Source organism: Macaca thibetana, chromosome 5, assembly GCF_024542745.1.
Source record: "Macaca thibetana thibetana isolate TM-01 chromosome 5, ASM2454274v1, whole genome shotgun sequence".
NCBI lineage: Eukaryota > Metazoa > Chordata > Mammalia > Primates > Cercopithecidae > Macaca > Macaca thibetana.
The window spans coordinates 19988110-20004466 of record NC_065582.1 but is presented as its reverse complement, the minus strand read 5'-3'; the positions used below and the strand labels follow the sequence as shown (position 1 = coordinate 20004466).

The following is a 16357-nucleotide window of genomic DNA, read 5'->3' as shown; positions in this document are numbered from 1 at the left end:
CTGTTTACTGATTGTCAAATGAACCTACTTAGCATGTTCTTGGATTTAGTGTTGTTTAGGTGCTTTGTGGCATTTCTGCTACTGATGCCTTCTCCCTGTGGAATGTTTTAGGGATGTGAGTTTCTTTCTTGGATTCTCTAAACCTAGCTCGATGTGATGTGCTAAAAATTATTTCTTGATATAGATTAAAATCGATTGCTGTAAGATTTGTCAGTACAGAGTTAGGCTTCTGTAGTGGGACAAAATTATGCAGGTTTTAAATACAAATTACTTCATTTTTCTCTTTTCCCAAGAAATGCTGCAGATGCACAGGGTAGGGGTAAGAACAGACTGCAGGTTTTATACCACTGGAAAGAATGAGTCAAGCCACAGTTACACACCCTTCAGGTGGGACACAACACACATTCCACACACCTGTGCAAACCTTTTATTAAAGCATCAATCAAAATACAGGATGGATCACATGGTTTTCTGTTTTTGCTACTGTAATACCAACTTATGTATGAGTCATTTGTTTACATCTTTATTTTTAAAAGTGAGCATTTTACAGTTCACAAAATCACCAGATTGACATTTCTGTCTAGAGGCATTTTTCCATTTTCCAATTTTAACAAAGGACATCCAGAACTACTGAAATACAACAAACGAAATCTAAGTACAAGCATCTTCCTTGACTCTGTTAGCAGCTCTATGGTGTCTGAGATACACATTTGGAGGCTATATATTGGCTAAATAAAAATAATTTATGCCAGAATATTCTCAGAACTATTTACTTTCTATTTTTACATTCTCTAGCTTCAATTTTGATTGTAGTATTCTTAGTATTAGCCTCTTTATAAGTTCCATCTCCAAAAAATCTGTTAAAGATCATTATCATTCTCATATGATATCTTCTTGAATAAAAGATAAATGCTCAGTCCTTTAGAAAATACAATAAGCAATTGTTTTATTTGATTTTTCCCCCACAATTGATTTGTTTAACCCAAACCTGGTTGATCAATGAAGAAACCCCAAAAATGTCACTGGGAAAATAAACGGTGTTATCTACTAAAGGATTTTTTTAAATGACCAGTATCTTGATGCCCAAGATATGGGTGTGAAAATATGATGAGATTTGGTAGGTATTTAAAGACTACGAATAACTTGGTTTAAAAACCAAGAATAGAAACATTTATAGAATTACTCAAGTGACTGCCAAAGGATATGTGAAGAGCAATAAAGGAAAGTATCTGAACAATGCTAAGAAAACAGAGTATCTGAAATATAAGGTAAATGCTCCATTTTGGTACCAAATGAAACACTGAAAGGAAAAGAACCACAGTGACTACTACTGAAGAGTTTTAGCACTGATCAACACTGTATTTCCTAGGGCAGAATAAAAGGTATCTGGTTTGCCTTTCTAAACCATTTCTTCCAGCAGCTGGAATTGGTGTTTCTACAGTCAAGTCAATCTGTGTTGGCTGCACTGGGCTTAGAGTGTGCTGTTCAAAACATGCAAATGTCCTTTGTACCTGACATTTTCTTCATGTGCTAAAGAGCTGAGCAGATCCTAGATCACCAGTAAATAAAGATCCAAGCATTAGACTTGAAACATCTTACCAGTCCATTAAAATAATTTACATAGCCATGGTTAAATTCATTCAGTCTTTCTATCACATTGCTTTCTTGTTATCTCACACTTGCCCTTCAAAACAAAGTTTAGACAACACAGACTTGTGCAATTAAAAATGAAACAAACAATAAAAACAGATAAATGAGGAAAGGGGAATTCCAGAACCCCATTGTGTGAGATGTCAGGTCTTTCAGCCTTAGTTGTGAAAAAGGAATGCTCATAAGCATCCAAGACAAATCATTCTGGACATAATGACACAGCACAGTAATGCTTGGGATGGATGAGACATTCAGAGATTTTTAGAGCGATTTCTATAAGTTATATATCACATGTATCCCATTTGGTTCCTAGAGATTTTAGTCAAGTATTAGTATTTCTTTTTGCTAAGTATGGTATACAAAAAGATGAGGATAGTAGATGTGCCCTAAAGATATGAAAATATAATATATAAAACAAAACCATTATAAATTACATAGATTTTCCATATAAAATTGTTTTCCCCATTTAGAATAAATACCATCCAAGTTTACAGATCATCTAAGTGAATTAAATATACACACATATTTGAATCATTTTCAGGATTTCAAGAAAAACATTGCTAGAGATAGGACCAGGATGACTCAGAAGCCAGAAGTTGATTTTACGAATGACTACATACGACCCAAAGGACGAGGCTTTGGATTTAGTGTCAAGCTTTTAAAACTGCCCAAATGAGTCCAATGTGCATGAGTGTGTATGCACACACGTTCGGTCACGCTCACATGAATTACTATGAAGCTGAACAGTTCACTTTGTATTTGAAAAATCAGCTGAAAGTCGTGAGGTCTTCTGCATTTCAGATTCTAGCAGGAGAGCCTCTCTCATTTCATAAAGAAGCTGTAGGATGGATAGGAAGAGTGTAGCATTTTTGGAAGGAGAAATTCCCATTTTAAGTCAACCTCCCTTTATGTCAGCTATTATCAAAACTGAGAGCATTACGATGCCTTAAAGAGGGAGAAAGTTTTGAAAATCTACGTAAGCTCTTCCCACTGCAGTCTAAAGCAGCAAAACCAATCGGGAAACATTCTTTGGCCACGTATTTCTGCTCTTGCTCCACTGAAAATCTGCCCACTTTTAGCTTATTATCACTATTCAATGTCTAGGTGGAATGGATGCCTTCTCCTGTTGCTTCCATGTGGAAACCTGCACACGGGTTTGGGTGGAATGACAACGGAATAGAATGGGGTAACATTCATACATTATCACAAAATGAACGTAAGTCCTCTCTTGTCGCTTTGGGCATTTAAACCCATGGTAAATAATTTGTGGACCTCCATGAAAACTGGAAAATTTTTATATCCTAAGAGGTGGCGTTAAAACTTTTCCGCAACCCAAAAACATACGATGCTAGTCCCGAGAGCCTGAACAGGAGTCATACTTTCTCCTGATTTCTCACTGCTCATTTCTTTATGTGACTGCCCAAAGCACTTCTAACCAGAAGTTAACAGTTCAGTACTTTTCAAGAGATGTCTAATCAAACTCCATAACTAGTCCTATCACCTTCTATAACAGTTACCTATACATAAACAAATCAAGGCTAGGTTTAAAGCCAAGCCCACTGCCCTCAATTACAGAGCCAGATAATGTTTGTTGTAAAGTTTGGATGGCAAAAGCATCCAACTTCATGGACCCATTTTTTCTTGTCTCATGCAATGGGGGTAGGTTATCCTGGAAGACTGCAAACTTTCCACAAAACTATAAATGTTTCAAATAGAAGGGATCCTGTAGACCCTCGAGTACTACCTGCATATGTTACAGATGAAAAAGATCAAACCCCAGAGAGAGGAAGGGAGTTGTCCAAGGTCACTTCCTCAGATGGTGACAGAGTGAGGACTAAACATCTGGGTCTACTCTCATCACCAATGTGGTCCATGCAATCTTGGACATCACAACCCCACTACCTGATGTGGCCAAGGCCCCTATGAGTGTATTAAGGTTACTGTCTCCTTTGCTCATTCTCACCAATATTAAATCTTAATTGAAGATGTGGTCCTAATGGTTTTTTTGGAAGGAGAAGATCCACAATTTGTTTAAAATGCTACGATTTCTCAAAACCAACATATTTAAGTAATGCAGCATGAAAATGTTAGGTGGACCGAGAGATGAATGCAAAAAACTTTAAAGTGATTGTGAAAAGGAGCAAGGATGTTAATATCGGTTTGGTTCTGTGAGACAGCAAGACCATTCCAATGGTGCTCAGAGCTCATCTCATCTGCCCCTTCTACAGATAAGGGACCTGAGGCCCAGACTTGTCCAAAGTCAGGCAGCTGGTTATTGGCATAGCCTTTGGATGACTAATTTTGTCTTCTTTCCATAAGGTCATGCACCTCACATATAACCACTTTCTTGCAGGACTGAATAATTATTCAACAATTTTGGCATAAAATTTGATGGCACAGTTCCCTTTGCTATTACCCTAACCTTTCGCTCTCCCGTTTAAGGACAACCAAGTCAGCTATGCAGTTCACAAAAAGTGGACCTTGTTATATGTCATCCAACAGCATTTGGTCCCTGCAAGCCTGTTTGGAAGCCAACCAATATTCTATAACCTACAGGAATACATTGAACCCTATGTCTTTGGAAGCAATACATTTTCCAGGTAAAGAATCAGTCTTTATTTGGAGGATGATGTAACTTCAACATAAAAAGTGACTTTCGTGGGTGGTGTGGGTATATTTAACCTTTTACAGTCTCCCTCTACATCTCAGCTGAACTCACCAAAAGGCTCTCTGAATCAGACAGGTAAACACATTTTTAACTATTAAAGTGCTATTCCGGGGCAAAGTTTTTCTCAGTTTCACAACAGCAGCTTCGTTGGAAACAAACAAAAAAAAGCAATCTATGAAAATAGGCCTGGGGAATGAAAAAAAAAAAAAAACAAAAACAAACCTCATAACTACTTTGGAACATGACAAATGTAATGTGACTTGTAGATATCAGCCCTGGTACTGGTGACTGATACCAAAGTCTCTGAGGTACGTGTTCTAGGGAAAAATGAGGACAAAAATGGCAATGAGGACTAAACCAGAAAGAACAATTAGTATTAATAACAATGACCCCATTATAAAGGAACAGCGAAAGTAATCAAAACTGAGAAGAAAGTGCAAAAAACCCACGTACGTGCATTTGCTATTGTAGCAGACCTACACTTTTTAAAAGGAAAAGCAATGCAGGGTGCATTGGACAGGGTTCTTGAGCTCAGAATATCTTACAGTGGTGTACTCTTTGCCAAGAAGGCATCACCAATTAAGGTATTTGGCAGAGATCAGCCTCTAAAACTCATTATCACATAGACACCTTCTGTCTGATATCAATTCTGCACCCTGATGTTTCTCGCATCCTTTTCTACTGGGGAAATTCCAGTCCCATTCACTGCAGGCAGGTGTTTCTCCTTTTAAAGTGGCATCACTCCTACCTAAGGGATGAGAGTCTCCTGGTAAGGCTTAGCGGCAAGTGCGTACTACATCTGTATTACAAGGAGCAGCCCCTGATTTTCTTGATATGCATAGCTTTTCGGGGTTGGTATTAGACATGGCTTTCGTAAATAATGCAGGTGTTTTTGTCGTGTGTCACTGCTGGCTCTGTGGCCTCCAGGTAAGCTGGCGGCAGTACCTTATCTGGTACCTCAACAGGTGTTGGCTCTTCTGATGTTAGCTCGGTGGATGTGACATCAGTAGAAGGCTCTGCAGTTTCAGGGGAATGTTCAGCCGACGGTTCTGTCTCCTCTACATCTTTGACTTCAAACTGTCCACCCTCTTGGTCATCTGCATGCTCTTTTTTGGACTGTGGGTGAACTGACACCTTGATGGCAATTTGCTGAGGCTGCTCGTGCAGCGATGAGGCGTCCGAGTCGGCGGCGGGGGAGTCGCTCCGCTTCAGAGAGTTGGGGATTGTGTAGACCTCATCCCTGTCTGCAGCCTCCTGGCCCTCTGGAGTATGCCTCACAAAATTCTGCCCCTGCTCCTCCAGCCCAACCACCTCCATAATCTCCTCCATGATAGTCCTGCAGTTCATAATGAGAGGCGGCAGAGGCACGCTCCTGGCGAGCTCTTCGATGTAGCGGGCGAACTCCATGGTTTTGAACTGGGTGACTTTGGCAAGCTCTAGAGTTTTGGCAGAGGTGATGATGGGGATGCGCTTGGCGATCTCGAACGCCTTCTGCAGCTTCTCTGCACCTTCGGTCCTAAAGAACTCATTGATGGCCTTCTCGGTCTTCTTTAGGTGGCTGCTCATCATGCACAGGCGGGTGATATTGAGGACCATGACGATGGTGAAGGCCACCAGGCACACGACCATGTAGTAGACACCCATGTCTCCAGAGGTGAAGATGACGCGCAAGGTCACCGTGTTGTTCACAGTGCCGTAGATGTTAGAAGCCACGCACGTGTATTTACCTCGGTCTGAGAAGGATACCTTGGTGATGTTCAGAAGGCCGCTGTCGTGCATTTGCCATTTTCCTGTCGGAAGGGAGAGAAGAAAATTCAACTAAGGACACAGAGCTCCCATGACTACAAACTGATACGTTTCTAAGAATATCTACTACTGTGAACATCTACTTCACGTGCTTACTATGTGGCAGGCGGTGACATGCATCAGCTCATTGAATCCTCACAATAACTCTGCAAGGTGGCCCCTGACACTGCCTTTGTTTTACAGGATGAGGAAACTGAGGCACAGTTAGGTTAGACAACATTCCCAAGGGCACCAGCTTGGAAGCCGTAGAACTGGAAGATGAACTCGAGTTCCAGAGGCTGCACTCTTAACTACCAAACCATATTGTCTAACTCTACATCCTAGTGAAAAATGAGAGAAATAAACAATCTGGAAAATGCTGTGCTCTTATTGAAGAGTTCCTTAACTTTAAAAGCAACTGATTCTCTAACCTGCCAGTAAGCATGCCTCTATTGAATATATGTTCACTGGGGAGGTTAATGCAATTAAATTATTTACCTGAGTTTCTCTAATTTAAGACTGAAGTAATCCTTGTATGATCTCAGTTAATGAAAACATAATTTGTGTCATTCATTTTGAGACTCCGCAATTATCTATACTATTTAAAGTTACAAGCTAACAATGTGAGTATTCAGAGGCTGGATAGGAATTAATATCAATTTGGTTTAGCCTTGCAAATAAATTACAGATCCATCAAGTTGAAAATAAGCTTGACACGAAGGAGGACACATATTGATAATACATGCGAGTTTTCTTATCCCCACTGCCCTCTCTGGAAAGGATCTAGCATCGCCTCTGGAATGGTATTTTGAATCCAGTGAAACACTTTGGTTTGAATTTAGCCTGCCCATCTACCTGCAGGTCAAAGACCCCTGTGAAACATGATACTAGGTGTGGCTTCAGGGTGTTAGGTCTGAGCCCTTCTGAAACCCTGCTACCATCCTGGACTGTCCCATAGAGCAAATGAAGATCCCAGTTAGGTTTTTGGGGAGTTCTAAGGAACAGGCAGATATTTCTCCATAAAAACATTCTAGTTCCTGGAGCCGACTAGAGAAACCTTTCCTGAGAGCTGGGGCAACTGAACATATAGTTTCCTTTTAAGTATCTATTATTGCACTGTATATTATTTGTTTGATCTCCTTATGGTATTGTTTTAATTCCAATAGAAGGCCTGGTAATTCCCAAAAGCATTTTTGTTTTGTTTTGTTAACCCAGTGGACTATGGAATAAGGCAACAGAAGGCCTGTTCTCCCGCAGTGTCCTCTGCTCCAAGGAACTTTCTTAAGGAAGCTGGACACGCCAATGAGGTACCTCCTGGGGTTCTACAGTTCCTCCTGCCCACTGGCCAAGGCGAATCCGGCGGGAGCCTCTTGGTGGATGTTGTCACATGACTGTGCCTTCTGAAAGAACATCTGTGAAGAGCAGTTTCTGGTGTCCCTGAGTAACCCTCTTCTAACAATTCAGTCAGTGTATTTCCTCCAAGAGTAGAAAACACTGGTTTGGAAAATCGAGTGAATTTTCCGCTTCTTGTGAATGTGTATGAACAAACCAACCTACTCGGTCTGTGAAATTCTCGCTAATTCAGATGGGGCATGGGCAAGGCTTCTACCACTTTCATTCCAGGAACACAGATTTTGATATTTCAGCTACAGATTTATTCAAATATACAATGACCTGAGGCCAGGAAAGTTATCTTGTCAATTTATTTTCTTATAATTTGCACGTCTCATAAAAGTAGACTGCAGCAGGCATGGACAAAAATAGAACAAAACTCTAACTGATTGAAAGCTTATTCCATACAGAAGACATTGGGTTCTAGAGACTTACAGGCTATGCTTGCAGTTTCTCATATTTACCTTCCTTTTGTTGGAAAATATAGCAGAAAATAGAGTGGAGGAGGGTGAGAAGGTGAGGTTATTTGTGTGAAGAATGGTTAGGATCAGTTTGTTTACCTCCTCCCCATCTGTACCACTTTTTGGAACAATTATCTACAAATATAAGGAAAAAGTTGTCTGAACCTGGATACAGAAGAAGAGAACACTAACAAGACAGGCATCTGATGGTAATATCAACAGCTTTTCCCCCAAACCTAAGTAACAACTTTAGTAATAATTATGTTCTAAGTGTTACAGAAACATAAAATGTGAAAATACTAGTTACAACATCCCAATGCTTTCCTCTTTGAATATTCAAAAATGTTTCTGAACGTGAACTTTTAGTTTTCAGATATGCTTTTGTCTACTGATCTAATCTACAACCAAACAGTTCAATTCAGACAACTCCTTATAGACCCTTCAAACGTTTCTTGTGACATTGTTAAAAGGGGCATAGCTTGGAATCTCATGCAGTCTAATTCGGTGACATGTGTAGTTCGTTTTGGACAAACCTGTGAGATGTCTAACAGATACATTATTACTAAGGAGTATATTCAGATTCTTAACCCAGCACAGTGGGTCCCCAGACTTAATGGTTTTCATATACTTTATCCAACACTTAATTTTATTTATTCTGAAAGTTTAAAGCCCAGCCATGTATCTGTGAACTATATTAACTATAAACTACGACAAATATGAGTGCACATATTATAATCCTAAAGCAGTTGGGTTATTACCTATAGCGCTGTACGCTAACAAACTAGCTAAATGAGATCATCACAGCTCTCTCTGCCAGCAATTTCCTGTTTCCAATGGAGGACAAGGATACCAAAACGTCTCTTTCGTTTTCAGTCCATTACTAGATTCCTCTTGAAACAATCATCTTTATTTTATGGCTAAGGTAATTTTTTTTTTTTTTTTTTTTTTTTTTTTTTTTTTGACAGGGAGTCTCGCTCTGTCCCCCAGGCTGGAGTGCAGTGGCCGGATCTCAGCTCACTGCAAGCTCCGCCTCCCGGGTTCACGCCATTCTCCTGCCTCAGCCTCCCGAGTAGCTGGGACTACAGGCGTCCGCCACCTCGCCCGGCTAGTTTTTTGTATTTTTAGTAGAGATGGGGTTTCACTGTGTTAGCCAGGATGGTCTCCATCTCCTGACCTTGTGATCCACCCACCTCAGCCTCCCAAAGTGCTGGGATTACAGGCGAGAGCCACCGTGCCCAGCCTTTTTTTTTTTTTTTTTTTTTTTTTTTGATACGGAGTCTCGCTCTGTCGCCCAGGCTGGAGTGCAGTGGCGCTATCTCGGCTCACTGCAAGCTCCGCCTCCCGGGTTCACGCCATTCTCCTGCCTCAGCCTCCCGAGTAACTGGGACTACAGGCGCCCGCCACCACGCCCGGCTAATTTTTTTGTATTTTTAGTAGAGATGGAGTTTCACCGTGTTAGCTAGGATGGTCTCCATCTCCTGACCTCGTGATCCGCCCGCCTCAGCCTCCCAAAGTGCTGGGATTACAGGCGTGAGCCACCGTGCCTGGCCAGGTTAATGTCATGTTAATGTCACTTAGAATTCTGTTGAGTGAGATATGGTAAAATGAGTATGTGACCTGGATGAGAATATACTATAACCAGACCACAAAGCAAGTCCAAGTTTTTACAAGTCAACACAGTTCTAAGACTAGCATAGAAGAAAACTAAGGTCCTGCAGCCTCGAAGGTTATGTCTGTCTGTATGCCCCACCCCCTTTTTTTGTAAAGGCCAATACATTAATTCGCTCTGGGAACCAAGACTCCAAATATATCCTCTCAGCCTCAGCCTGCCCTTCCATTAGTGAAAAATAAAGATTTCTGCACATTCCACTGCCATATACAGCTCTGAAAACTAAGGATGGTGCAAATTCTGTTTGGAGACTCCTCCCACATCAGCTTTGGACTCATGCTCAAGAAGAATCTCCATCCACACAGCACCTGTCCAGACAGGAACATCTCGAAAACGTTCTTGCTGCTGCAAGTTACCATTTGCATCCGTCTATAAATACCTGGCCCTGCGACTCATTCTAGAAGGGTCCCGACTTCAGCTGCCAGAAAGTTATACGAACACCTACGGTGACTATCACACATCTTCGGTGCTTTACACGTGAAGTGGGGATACACAGTGCAGTCCCCATGCATTTTAAACTGTAACTGAGTGGGAATGTCAAGCTTATGCACTGAATGTTCATGAAGCTGCATCACTTCAGCACAAATAAAACCCAAAATGTCAGCAGTGGATGCCAACTCAGTTCTACATGCGATGATTTTGGAGGAAACAACGGAGGCAGCCATTTCGCTATGACCTTCTGAATAGAAGAAGAAAGACTCTCACGCTCCTCCTGCACTTGGGCTCAGTCACACACTTCCTGTTCCTTGCGCAGACTGTAGCCACGCCCCCTCCCCCCCCCCCCCCCCCCGGAAATGCCCTTCGTCCATCCCCTCTCTCTCTGCTCCTGTTCTGGAAGGTGATGCACACCTGAGGCTTTAGACTAAAATGCTCACACAAGCTGCAGGACAAAGGCTGCTGCATCTCATGTCTCCTGGAGACTAGAAATTGCCAGAGACCTGTCACCGTCTTCACCAAGAAACTCCAGGCACAAGAGTTAAAGATGAAAATCTCCTAGAGGTGGATAACAGTGTTGTGGTGATAGTCTCTCCTTTGCAAAGACAAAAGCTAGCAGATGTTGTTTCTGAGCTGTACTGCAGTGCACGGGTTATGCCACACAACAAAGCTGACATTTGCAGAAGGGCAGTGATCTTTTTTTTATCTTGTTCACTAATTCAGTCAACAAATATCATTGAGCAAACTGTCTATGTTCCAAGCTCCATGCTGGATGATGAGAACACAAAGATGAGTTAGACATGACCCCTGACTGCAATAAAAAAAATCAAGTTCCAAAGGAAAAACAGACACTGAGACACAACCACAGCATCATGTGGTAAGTATAATGGCATCTGGGAGGGACTAAAAGGGACAGAGAGCAAGGGCTTCCTAGAGGAGGCCACTGCTAACCCAGATCCGCTGGCACAGGTAGGGAGAGGAATGGGAGTAAAAGAGAAAGAACTTTTGAGGTCACAGGGAGCACATGAGCACGAGAGAGAACACTGTGAGCCGCTGGAGCTGACCACTAGAAAACCGAGAAGGGCTCAGATGGAGGAAGGCAGGGCCGGATTACAGGAGGGCCCCCAAATGTGCAAGAGCTTTATATCTATCCTGCAGGAGAACGGGAGCCCCGCCTGCTTCCCAACCTCATTTACATGACTTTTCCCCTGACAGGTTTGCCTTACTGTATTTCTTAAGAGGGGCCACAGGACCTTCCCACATGCTCCCTTTCGCCTGCAAGACCTCCTTTCTCCCCACCCCAAGTCCCAGGCTCACACACTTACCCCAGTTAAGACCCCATCCTCAAGTCTTGCTCCATTTCCCAATAAGGCCTTGCGTGAACTCTGATTAAATCAGTGGAGGAAACCTGAAAGTCCAGAAGCAGATGCAGCCAAGCATAGGAAGTTTAAAGATGAAGACGACTGCGTTTCAAATTGCGGGGTTGGGGGTGGGGTGGGGTGGAAGACTATTGGGATAGATGACTGTTCATTTGCAAGAAAATAAAGGCAAATTCCTACTTTATGTGATACATAAAAATAAATTCCAACTACTCTGAAGATCTAAATGTAAAATTAAAAGTATAAAATTAATAGAGGATATAAAATATTTTTATAACCTTGAAATAGGAAGTCCTTTTTAAAGCATTTCAAGCACCTCAGAAGCTGTAAAGGAAAACACCAGTGGATCAGATTTCCACTAAATTAATTTTTTTCCCTATAAAATATGCCATATTAAAGTTAAAAGCAAATGACGAACTGGGAGAAAATTCTAGAATGTTTGACAGACAAATGCTTAATGACTCTAAAACATAATGAACAGCTATAAATCAAGCAAGTCAAGACAAACCCAAAAGAAAAAACAGGAAAAGGCTAGGAACAGATCATTGGCAAAAACAAGAAATGTGAATGGTGTCTGTGTAGAAAATCACTAATATGTAAATTATGATTACATTTATAGAGATTACAGTCATTTTTAAAACAACTTTTTCATCTCTCAGGTTGCCAGAATATAGGGGAGTCGCTAATGACATTGCCGGCAGTGGAAAGTGACGGCTGCCTGGCTGGGTAGGTGTGAGGGGCAGGCCCAGTAGCTCATGGCCCTTCTATCACACACAACTCACCGCAGCCTGGATGGCCGACTCCTGCCTAGCTCAGCTTTCTTTCATTAATGCTTTTCCTTTTTTTTTTTTTTTTTTTTTTTAATGTTGCTGAGAATGTAGGGTAAGGGACACTCCCATGCACTGCAGGTAGTCGTCAGGCTGGTAACACTGTTGGAAGGTTGATTTGATCACAACTTAAAATGAAAGTAGCCTATGACTCACTCTTAGACTTCTTGAAATTCTTCAAATCAGGCAAGCCTATTTGACTGGAAAAACAGTAATGATGTAAACAAACCAAGGTAATATAAAAATATCTTTTTAAGAACAGTGCTTCTTCCCAGGGACATAGTTCAGAGCTTTCCTCCCCAGCTCACTTTCTCTGGGAGAAGCCATAACCGTGGTCAGTTCCACACCAGGAAAGCAGCTGACCTGAGATGCCCACGTGGTATGGCCCAATGTCTCCTCAACAGGACAGTGCCAGGTAGCCCATCTAGCAATGAGAGAACAGATCAACAGCATCCTATGGTTACAATTAAACCTGTAAACAGCAAGAGATTCTACAGTCCAGGGGTGACTGTGACTTAGTGTGAAACCAACATACAACAACATCAGAACTAATGCTCACACAAACAACTTCTGAGTAAATTATTGCTGTACAGCAAGAAGCAGCAATGAGCAATGCATTCTGAACTGAAGAATCACACGGGAAGTGAGAGCACAACCTCCACAGATCCTGTAATCATAGCTTTTCTCCAAACATCACTTCTACCGAAACCTTAAATCTTTCCAGGTTTACCTTAGGATCACTGAGCATTAAAAATTACATATTCAACTTGAGAAAGCTGACTGAAAAAAAAATTAACATTATACCCAAATGCTAAGCTCTTAAAATTTCCAATCACTTATTTGAAAAAAAGGACCTGTTTTTCCTCAGAGACATCTTTTTATGAATGCGTGTGTGTAAACAGTGACGGACGTGTGGTTTGTCTATATTCCCAATGAGTGGTATAAACGGATTAAAACTGTATTCACGATCCTGTGTAGACACTTTGGCTCTTAAGCCTCACACACCCATGCTTTTCCAGGAGAAGAATTTAAATCTGCCAAAATAAGTATGTTAGTTTCTTGAAACCAACTTAAAAACATTCAGATAGTGAGAGTTCCAATAAATGTTTATGCAAACAATAAATGAAATACAACATTCACTCAAACAAGGGTTGCATAGAATCAGCACCCTTCAAAGCAGCACAAGATGTGTGCGTATGTGTTTGTGTCTATAGATGTGGCACATATTTTGTGAAATATAGGCTACTGAAGAGCAAGGATTCATGCCTTTTTACCGAACATAATTGAAAGCAAATTTAGCACTGCACGGCTGCACCTGTGACAAGGCCTCTGCAGAAGATGACAGCTCCTTGAAGCCACTGCAGCATCAGGTTATGAATCCCAGAAGCTGCAAGTGCTCTTGTGCCTTCCCAGCCCCACCCACAACCCTCCCAAGAGACCTCTTCAGAGAGGACTGGGGCAGCTCTAACAAGCTATTTCTTACATCATGCGGAGCAAAGGTGGCCTGGGATAATACAGGCTTAGCGAAGCTTTCAACTCAGGAAGGTGGGGATGGAAGGATTTTGCTGTTCAGAATCTGTAGTTCTGTTCTACTTCAAGGTGTTAATATCTGAAAAGAACCTACTGTCTTTTTATTTCCTGGAAAAGAAAACATCTGTTCTTCTAGCTAATTTGATCTGGTAATCTTAATATTTAAAGTGCCAAGTATGTAATTCCATGTGGGCTCATAATAGTCTTTTCTAGAGAGTAGCTACAGGTGTTCCTCCAAAATCAGAGCACCCTACACTTAGTTCACATAAATCACTTCTGTTTTGGGAATCCTAGCAGTCACCGTATCTGAGATGGATCTGGAAGGGTCTTTTCACTGCTAAGACTAAAGCTATCTGGGCTCACATCCCAAGTGGAGCACAATTCACTGAAGAAACACACAAATGGTGGTCACCAGGTTGGCACTTGATATGGCTCAATTCAGAAAATTAACCTTAGTAATGTAAATTAAACTGCTTCTATGGGATCTACTTTGGAATGATTCTTTAGTTAGCCAAGGGGTTGCTCCTTTGGGTTAGGAGCAGAGTTTCTCAACTCGGGTACTATTGACATTTGGGGCTGGATAATTGTTTATTGTAGGGGTCTGTCTTGTGCAATGTAGGCTGTTTAGCAGCACCCCTGGCCTGTACCCACTTGAAGCCAGGAGCACAACCCGCCTGACCCCACTGGTTATGACAACCAAAAATGTCTCCAGACTTGGCCACGTGTCCTCTGTGGAGAAAATAGGTCCCAGCTGAGAACCACAGGGTTAGGCAAATGCAAAGTTCATCTGGTGCATAATACTTTGTAATTTCCACATACACTGCTTTCTTCTGAGGTAACAGCACATTAGATATCAAAGGCCCTTTGTACGCAGAAGTGATGCACCAGAAAAGGAGGCTTCTGATGAGAATCCCAAACTCACTGCCATAGCAGTCAGGACATTATTTTGAAATTTCAAATAATATTTAAGGGATATGAATTTGTTTTGCATTTACTGAGTTTTGAAAAGGTTGAGAAATTGAGAGAATATTAAATTACCCAGAAAACTCTTTCCTTTCTTTACAAAACACACTATATTAAGAAACAGGGATTTTAGCAACTGAAACATATTATTGTGAGGATATAGTACAATATTAACAATAATAATAGCAGTGCCACTTACTGAGAGCTTGCTATGTTCCAGGTACCTCTGCTAAGCATTTAAGACTCACAATCCCACTTTTAGTAAAAAAGGATTATCTCTGTTTCACAGACAAGAAAACCATGGTTCAGAAAAGTCAAAGAACTTCCTTAAAGACTATATAGTGTGATTCTTCTGAATTTCCAATCATATATTAATAATTACATATTTTCCAATAATATATAAATAATATGTTCACAAATCATAAATTGTGTTTGGTACCATTTGATGTTGTATTTTTGAGATAGGATCTTGCTATTGCCCAGGCTGGAAAGCAGTGTTGTGATCAAGGCTCACTGCAGCCTCAAACTCCCAAGCTCATGCAATCCTCCCATCTCAGCCTTCCCGGTAGCAGGAACTACAGATGTGTGCCACCAAGCCCTGCTAACTTTTTTTTTTTCCATAGAGACAGGGTCTCACTATGTTGCCCAGGTTGATCTTGAATTCCTGGGCTCAAGTGACCCTCCCATCTTGGCCTCCCAAAGTGCTGGGCTTATAGCCATGAGCCACTGCACCTGGCCTTGGTGAGTGTTTTAAATCTCAAATATTTAATATACTAAACAAGAATTCAGTATAACAGGTTAATGTAGGACTTTACACTGATCTTAGAGGTAAAGGATAATTTAAATTTAATGCCGTGGACACTGACCTCTTGATATATAAATATTAAGTAGGAAAGTGGTAACTACAGTCTTAACACTGGCTGACACAGCTTGTCATGGTCCCTTGCAGAATTAGTTAAAAGGCATATTACAATCTATTCAAAGAAACCTGCAAAAGTAGAGGGATAAATACAATAGAGCAATGTAAACTAGAGGCAAAATTTATAATAATGAATTCCGTAGCACTATAGTAGCAGTTGTGACAATTGTGGACTCAGTGCTTAATTGTTTTTGGCAACCAGACACTACAGGAGTACAGAAAACAAATCCACAAGAAAAGTAAAAAACCTAACTTAATGGAAGAATTTCAAACTTATACAAGGGCTGAAACCAGTTGATTTTCTTGAAACCCTTGTTACTTATCTTAGGTGCTAATATTAATGTAAATGGTTTAAAGTCACAGTAAGAAGCAACAGTGAAAATACACTGGATAATCAGTGCCTGAAATAGTCAGGACTTAATTCCTGGCTACTATACATTTCTACTCACTTCTAGCAAAAAGAAAACTGAAAACAGTATATTTCGTGGCCATTTGTGGTTATTGCTTGTTGCATGTTGTCTGCTTTATGGTGGGTGGACTACCCCAAACAGGATCTTGCTGAACTACAAAAACAAAAGTCTTCCAGATGGAGATCACACATGAGCCTGTCCTGATCTGTGGAATTGAAGTGACAGCACCAGGCAAGCAAAGCAAACCAGCTGCTGCTCCTGCCAATGAC

The 16357-nt window shown here is 41.2% G+C and overlaps 1 protein-coding gene across 7 annotated transcripts in view; it reads right to left on the bottom strand.

Moving 5' to 3' along the window:
* Nucleotides 1-404: 404 nt before the first annotated feature.
* Nucleotides 405-16357, bottom strand: part of MFAP3L (microfibril associated protein 3 like) — a 47175-nt gene continuing 31222 nt past the window's right edge. For all 7 annotated transcript variants that reach the window (XM_050792541.1, XM_050792537.1, XM_050792540.1 and 4 more), the window contains one exon: nucleotides 405-6108. In XM_050792541.1, coding sequence (XP_050648498.1) covers nucleotides 5177-6108 — 932 coding nt within the window. In that variant the 3' untranslated portion in view covers nucleotides 405-5176. The remainder of the gene's footprint in view (nucleotides 6109-16357) is intronic.